The sequence below is a fragment of the Bison bison genome, unplaced genomic scaffold (assembly GCF_000754665.1).
Source record: "Bison bison bison isolate TAMUID 2011002044 unplaced genomic scaffold, Bison_UMD1.0 scf7180017863933, whole genome shotgun sequence".
Classification (NCBI taxonomy): Eukaryota; Metazoa; Chordata; class Mammalia; order Artiodactyla; family Bovidae; genus Bison; species Bison bison.
This window is the reverse complement of record NW_011494505.1, coordinates 72,149-80,335: the sequence shown is the minus strand read 5'-3', so window position 1 is coordinate 80,335 and position 8,187 is coordinate 72,149. Positions and strand designations below refer to the sequence as shown.

Here is an 8,187-nt window from a genome sequence, read left to right as displayed (position 1 = left end):
ATGTCCTCAGCCCCACTCAGGAGTGACCTGGGTCGCCTCTGCACCTACTTGGAGGAACTGGAGGCCGTGGAGCTGAAGAAGTTCAAGTTATACCTGGGGACTGCGACAGAAATGGGGGAGGGCAAGATCCCCTGGGGGCGGATGGAGCAGGCGGGTCCCCTGGAAATGGCCCAGCTGCTGGCAGCTCATTTCGGGCCACGGGAGGCCTGGCTGCTGGCTCTCAGCGTCTTTCATCAGATCAACAGGAAGGACCTGTGGGAGAGAGGCCACAGAGAGGACCAAGGGAAGGGTAAGGAGGTGGTGATGGCCCGGGCTGAAGCTGCCACCCACTGATTCCCTTCTTCTGTGTTTTTGTTTTGCTGTGTTTTTTTTTCAAGATTTTTCTCCTGCTTCCTGTTTTAAAAATTAATTAATTTGTCTGCACCTGGTCTTACTTGTGGCATGTGGGGTCCTCGTTGTAGCATGCCAGTTTCTCTCTGTAGTTGCATGGAGGCATGTGAAATCTTAGTTCCCCCACTGGGGATTGAACTTGTGCCCCTTACACTGGAAGTCAGGTTCTTAATCACTGGACCACTGGGGAAGATCACCCTTCTCCTTCCTGATGATTGCTGGGCTCCCAAGAGCCACCTCTAACCCATCCCTCTGGTGCCTGGAGCATCTCCCTCTATCTTCTTCACCTGGAAAACTCCTATTCATCCGTCAGAACCCTGAAGGCACTACTTTCTCTGTGATTCCTTTACTCATTTTCTCCCTCCCCCTGCTCAATCACCTTGGCTGGCTTGAAAACCCCACTTTTCATACTAAGTGCTTAATAAATATATATTTTGGAGTCCATGAAAGAATAGAAGATGCTCAATAAATAAGTACTGAATAAAAAAAATATGCCAGTAGACATGTATAAAAGACATTTCAAAAATGCTAGTTTCTGGTGTGGGGCTGAAGGGGAGGAGGAATCCAAGCCGACTCAGAATGCCCTGGCTGAGGGATTAACCAGATGGATGGAGGTGCCAATCACTATGATCGATACCCATGGGCAGTGAGTTATTACCATGTAGACAGTTTGATGTAATGGAAGTTACTGTCGTGAAGGGCTAGTCAGATACGTGCCAGCTGATCTGACAAAATTCCTCTTCCAGACGCTCCATCTGGTGGCCCACCCTCACTGGGCAGCGAGTCAGCATGTTCTCTGGACGTCTTGGCTGCCGCTCCGAGAAAAGGTGAGCCACGAGCCATGTAAGCTGGTGGAGCCACTATGGAAAACAGCATGGAGGTTCCTCAAAAAACTAAAACTAGAATTACCATATGACCCAGCAATCCCACTCTTGGGCATATACCCAAACAAACTCTAATTCAAAAAGATACACGCACCCCTTTGCTCACAGCAGCACCAGTCACAGTAGCCAAGACATGGGAATGACCTAAATGTCCATCGGCAGTTGAATGGATAAAGATAAATATATATATTACATCTTCTTTATCCATTCCAGCCTGAAGAAGCTGGAATGCTATTCAGCCATGAGAAAGAATGAAATCAGGCCATTTGCAGCAACACAGATGCAACTAGAGATTATCGCTCTAGGTGAGGTCAGAAAGACAAATACCATATGATATCATTTATGCGTAGAATCTAAAATATGGTGCAAATGAACCTATCCACAAAACAGACTCACAGACCTAGAGAACAGACTCCTAATTGCCAAGGGGGAGGTGGGTGGGGGAGGGAAGGACTAGTTTTGGATTATCGGATCCAAACTAGTCTATGTAGGATGGATAAACAACAAGGTCTTACAGTACCGCAGTGAAGTATATTCAGTATCCTGTGATAAATCATAATGGAAAAGAATATTTAGAAAACGAATGTCTATATGTGTATAAGTGAGTCAGTTTGCTGTACAGCAGAGATTGGTACCACACTGTAAATAAATCAACTATCCCTGCCTGTGTGCTCAGTCATGTTTGACTCTTTCGAGACCCCATGGACTGTAGCCCACCAGGCTCTTCTGTCCATAGTATTCCCCAGGCAAGAATACTGGAGTGGGTTGCCATTTCCTTCTCCAGGGAATCTTCCCAAGCCAGAGACTGAACCCGCATCTCCTTCACTGGCAGGCAGATTCTTTATCACTGGGCCACCTATTAATGTAAAGTGTGAAAATCGCTCAGTTGTGTCTGACTCTTTGTGACACTATAAACTGTAGCCCTCCAGGTTCCTCTGTCCATGGAATTCTCCAGGCCAGAATACTGGAGTGGGTAGCTGTCCCCTTCTCCAGGGGATCTCCCCAACCCAAGGATCAAACCCAGGTCTCCCGCATTGCAGGAGGATTCTTTACCATCTAAGCCACCTGGGAAGTTAAAAAAAAAACAAAAAACAAAAAAGAATAGTTCCCATGTTGCTTCTGCTTCCCACAAGGAGGCAAGATCTGTGGTGTTGTACCGAAGTACCGAAGTTCCCAGGCTCCATCTAGAAAAGACTTCCAACGTCATCGCAAAGCAGATAGTTCACTAGACCACAGTTTGCATTAATGCATGCATTCATTAAAGGCTGCTGACCAATCTATCTTTCACGGTCCTTCATTCCTCTCCGTTAGATCCCCAGGAAACTTACAGGGACTACGTCCGCAGGAAATTCCGGCTAATGGAAGACCGCAACGCGCGCCTGGGGGAGTTCGTCAACCTCAGCCACCGGTACACGCGGCTCCTCCTGGCGAAGGAACACTCCAGCCCCAGGTGGGCCCAGCAGAAGCTCTTGGACACGGGCCGGGGACACGCGGGGACCGCTGGCCATCCGGCCAGCCTCATCCAGATCGAGGCCCTCTTCGAGCCAGATGAAGAGCGTCCGGAGCCCCCGCGCACTGTGGTCCTGCAGGGCGCGGCGGGCATGGGCAAATCCATGCTGGCCCACAAAGTGATGCTCGACTGGGCCGACGGGAAGCTCTTCCAAAACAGGTTCGACTACGTCTGCTACATCAACTGCCGGGAGATGAACCGGGGCACCGCAGAGCTCAGCGTACGAGACCTCCTGGCCAGCTGCTGGCCGGAGCCCTGCGCACCTCTCCAGGAGCTCGTCCGCGTGCCTGAGCATCTGCTCGTCATCATGGATGGCTTTGACGAACTCAGACCATCCTTCCACGAGCCGCAGGGCCCCTGGTGCCTCTGCTGGGAGAAGAAAGCACCCGCGGAGGTCCTTCTGGGCAGCCTGATTCGTAAAAAGCTCCTGCCCGAGCTGTCTCTGCTCATCACCACGCGGCCCACCGCTCTGGCCAAGCTCCAGCGCTCGCTGGAGCATCCCAGGCACGTGGCGATCCTGGGCTTCTCCGAGGCCGAGCGCAAGGAGTACTTCCACAGGTATTTCCACGACAGGGAGCAGGCCAGCCAGGTCTTCAGCTTCGTGAGGGACGACGAGCCCCTCTTCACTCTGTGTTTTGTCCCCATGGTGTGCTGGGTGGTCTGCACCTGCCTCAAGCAGCAGCTGGAGGGCGGGGGGCTCTTAAGACGGAGGTCGAGGACCACGACGGCCGTGTACCTGCTCTACCTCCTGAGTCTGATGCAACCCAAGCCAGGGACCCCCACCCTACCGTCCCCGCCCAACCGGAGGGGGCTGTGCGCCCTGGCGGCCCACGGCCTCTGGGAACAGAAGATCCTCTTTGCGGAGCGCGACCTCCGGGAGCACGGCCTGGACGCTGCCGACGTCTCTTCCTTCCTCAACATGAACATCTTCCAGAAGGACATCATCTGTGAGACGCTCTACAGTTTCATCCATCTGAGTTTCCAGGAATTTTTCGCGGCCATGCACTACGTCTTGGATGATGGAGCGAGCGGGTCCGGCCCCGAGCGGAACCTCAGCAGGTTGCTGACCGAGTACGCCTTCTCCGATAGGAGCTTCTTAGCCCTCACAGTCCGTTTCCTGTTTGGACTCCTGAACGAGGAGACCAGGAGCTACCTGGAGAAGACGCTGGGCTGGAAGGTCTCGCCTGGCGTCAAGACCGAGCTGCTCGAGTGGATCCGCCGCAAGGCTCGGAGCGAGGGGTCCACCCTGAAGCAGGGCGCCCTGGAGGTCTTCGGCTGCCTATACGAGCTCCAGGAGGAGGAATTCATCCAACAAGCCCTCAGCCACTTCCAGGTGGTCGTGGTCAACAACATCACCACCAAGATGGAACACATGGTGTCCTCCTTTTGTGTGAAGAGCTGCAGGAACGCCGAGGTACTGCAGCTCTTCGGGGCTGCCTACCAAGCCCATGGAGAAGACGGGCTGAGATGGCCCCTGGCAACGTCGTAAGTATTTGCTGGGGCTCGCTCCCCGAGTTCATGTCCTTAGCCAAGTTCATGTTCTCAAAGCGGGTGACTTTTCCCTCCATCCTAGGAGATATTTGGCAATATGTGGAGAAGGATTTCGCTGTCACAGTTAGGGGAGATCAGACAGATGCTAGGGGTCTAGTGGGTGGAGGTCAGGGATGCTGCAAAAATATCCTATAATGCACAGGACAGCCTCCATCACTAACAACTATTTGGCTCCGAAGTGTCAACAGTGTCCAGGTCATTTTCTAGTTCTTAAACAACAAGAACAAAAACACTAACAGTTGCTCAGTGTGTCCAGCTCTTTGAGACCCCGTGGACTGTAGCCTGCCAGGCTTCTCTGTCCATGGGATTTTCCAGGCAAGAATACTGGAGTGGGTTGCCATGCCCTGCTCCAGGGGATCTTCCTGACCCAGGGATGGAACCCAGGTCTCATGCATTGGCAGGTGGATTCTTTACCACTGAGCCACCAGGGAAGCCCTAAGCAATACTTATCAGGACTAAATAGTGGCCCATGTCAAGGAGAATGTATCCAGTCAACATATATTATCCAGGGCCTTATATCTGTGGGCTGGGCTATCCCTTTTTTTTTTTTTTTCAGTGTTTTTTGTTTTTTTTCCCTTGTCCTTGCCCTGCTGGGCTTAGGAGATTTTAGTTCCCTGACCAGGGATGGAACCTGGGCCCCTGGCAGTGATAGCACACAGTCCTAAGCACTAGACCTCCAGGGAATTCCCAGTGATTTTCTAATCTTACTATATGGTCTTTTTTTTTTTTTCCTAAAAGTTTTTTCACATTGAGGTGTAGTTGATTGACAATGCTGTGTTAGTTTCAGGTGTACAGCAAAGTGACTCAGATATATAATACATATATATACATATATATACTTTTTCAGATTATTTTCCATTATAAGTTACTATAAGATATTGAGTATAGTTCCCTGTGCTATACAGTAAGTCCTTGTTGCTGGGCATTTTTTTTTTTTTATAGATTGAAGACAGTATCAATAAGCCAGCCAGTGCCCCTAACAGAGCAAACAGTCAATGGAGAAGGAAGATAGACAAAGAATAGTAAATAAATCAATAGGCAAATGAAATGAAATTGATTAAGGTAGTTGCAAACAGAGTTATCTATTAGGAAGAAAGTAAAACCGGGTAATATTATATAACAGACAGTGACTTGAAGGGGGAAGGGCAACATGAAAGGAGGTGGTCCGTGAAGGAAACTCTGAGCAAGTGACATTTTCTGTGTGTTTGTTTGGCTAGGACTTTGTTTTGGTTTGGGTTCCCTGAGGAATCACCTTAGAAGCAAAGATTTCAACGTAAGTGGAGTGGAAAGGAAACATTCTTGTTCCCTCTCCTGTCTTAGGTTGTGAAACTGGGGACTTATAAATTAGACTTACAAAAGACGAGATTCACAAGCTAAAAAAAAAAAAAAAAATAGAAGTTTAGCGGCACGTCCATTCCTACTTACACGAGAATGGACCCAGAAATGAGTAACCCTAAGGGATCTGTAGAATTTGGGCTAAGGCATATATATATGGAACCTAGAGAGATGGCACTGATGAATCTATTTGCAGAGCAGCAATGGAGACCCAGGCAAACAAAGGGAACAGACTTGTGGGCACAGTGTGGGAAGGAGAGGGTGGGAGGAGTTGAGAGAGGAGCATGGAAACATACATTGCCATATGTAAATTAGACAGCCGGTGGGAATCTGCTGTCTGACTCAGGGAGCTCGACCTGGTGCTCTGTGACAACCTAGAGAGGTGGGATGGGGTGGGAGATGGGAGGGAGGTTCAAGAGGAAGGGGACATATATATACCTATGGCTGATTCATGTTGCTGTATGGCAGAAAGTAACATAATGTTGTAAGCAATTATCCTTCAATTAAAAATAAATTTTAAACAAAAAGAATTTGGGCTTATGTACAGTCTTAACAAAAGAACAATATGTTTGTAGGGCTATGACAAGACTTGAGTTTCTGGTGTGGCAAGCTGTGGAAAGGCATATATGTGGGAAAACTGATGGAATAATCGTTTGTGCAGTCTCACAATGATTTCATCAGCTTTGGAACTGCGGAGGAAGAAGAATCCTCTTCCTTGAGGTTAGGGTCTCTGACTGGGCCTAAGAATTAAATTGACATGAGACAGCATTATGGGGGAAACACCCAAACTTTATTAAAAGAATGAAGACCGAAGAGCAGGTGATGCTGCTGGCCTGAGGACCACACTTGGGAACCACAAGTACAGATGAAAGGCTTTAAAGACCTCCCTGGGGCTTTCCCTGGTGGTCTAGTGGTTAAGACTCCGTGCTTCTGCTGCAGGGGGCACGGGTTTAATCTTTGTTTGGAACTTAGATTCCCCCATGCTGCATGCACTGCCAAAATAAATAAACCAATAAATTTAAAGAGCTCCCTGATAGTAACTCAATCAAGTAGTGGAGCTCTATGGTTTTCTGCCCTCTCTAAGCTGCTTGCTAATGCTTTTGGAAAAAAAAAAATTACAATGGAATATTTCAAATATACACAGAGTATTTATATAGAGATAGATAGATGAATATATATATTCATCATTTATTTGACCAGTTAGCAACATTTTGCCAAATGTGCTTCATCTATTGTTCCCTGTCTTGCTTTTTATTTTTCCTCAAAAAAAAAATGTGGGGGGGATTGTTCCTGCTAGGCTTGTGGAATCCTATTTCCTCAACCAAGGATTGAACCTGTGCCCCCTTCCCTCACCATGGCATCATCATTCCTAACAAAATTAACAATTCCTGGGAATTTCCTGGTGGTCCAGTGGTTATGGGACTTCCCTGGTGGCTTGGACAGTAAAGCGTCTGCCTACAATGCAGGAGACCCAGGTTCAATCCCTGGGTCGGGAAGATCCCCTGGAGAAGGAAACAGCAACCCACTCCAGTATTCTGCCTGGAAAATCCCATGGACGGAGGAACCTGGTAGGCTACAGTCCATGGGGTGGCAAAGAGCTGGACACGATTAAGCAATTTCATTTTCACTTTCCAGTGGTTAGGGCTTCTTGCTGTTACTGCGAAGGGCCTGGGTTCAATATGGGATTGAACCCAGTAATCGATCAGCATAGCAAAAAACAAAAGCAACAACCAAAAAACACAATTCCTTAATATCTTCTAATACTCAGTCCATATTCAAATATAGAGCTTCCCTGGTGCATGCGTGCGTGCTAGGTTGCTTCAGTTGTGTCTGACTCTTTGCAGCCCCATGGACTGTAGCCCACCAGGCTCCTCTGTCCATGGGATTCTCCAGGCAAGAATACTGGAGTGGGATGCCATGCCCTCCTCCAGGGGATCTTCCCGACCCAGGGATCGAACCTCTGTCTCTTACATCTTCTGTATTGACAAGCAGGTTCTTTACCACTAGCGCTGCCTGGGAAGCCCTCAGGCTCAGTGGTAAAGAACCCACCTGCCAATGCAGGAGACACAGGAGACGTGGGTTTGATCCCTGGGTTGGGAAAATACCCAGGAGAAGGAAATGCTAACCCACTCCAGTCTTCTTACTGGGAAATTCCACAGACAGAGGAGCCTGGCGGGCAAAGAGTGGGAGACGACTGAGGGACTGAGCACACATTCAAGGGCCAAACATCTCCATAAACTGACCGTCCTGTCTGTCCTTCCCGCAGCCCCGAGAGGCACATTTTACCCGACATCTACAGCGAGCAGCTGGCTGCTGCCCTCAGCACCAACCCCAGCCTGGTGGAGCTGGCTTTGCACAGCAACGCTCTGGGAAGCCGGGGGGTGAAGCTGCTATGTCAAGGACTCAGACACCCCAACTGCAGACTGCAGAACCTGAGGTGAGTCCAGGCTGGTCTGTGAGCTTCTGGGGGCCCTACCGTTCCATCTCAAGGGGCTCCATCAGAAAGAGCATAGGATG

The 8,187-nt window shown here is 49.2% G+C and overlaps 1 protein-coding gene across 1 annotated transcript in view; it reads left to right on the top strand.

Moving 5' to 3' along the window:
* The window catches only part of NLRP12 (NLR family, pyrin domain containing 12), a 20,175-nt gene continuing 11,988 nt past the window's right edge, over positions 1-8,187 (top strand). The window contains exons 1-4 of the mRNA XM_010833806.1: positions 1-289; positions 1,137-1,217; positions 2,586-4,269; positions 7,937-8,107. Of these exons, the coding sequence (XP_010832108.1) occupies positions 1-289; positions 1,137-1,217; positions 2,586-4,269; positions 7,937-8,107 (2,225 nt within the window). The remainder of the gene's footprint in view (positions 290-1,136; positions 1,218-2,585; positions 4,270-7,936; positions 8,108-8,187) is intronic.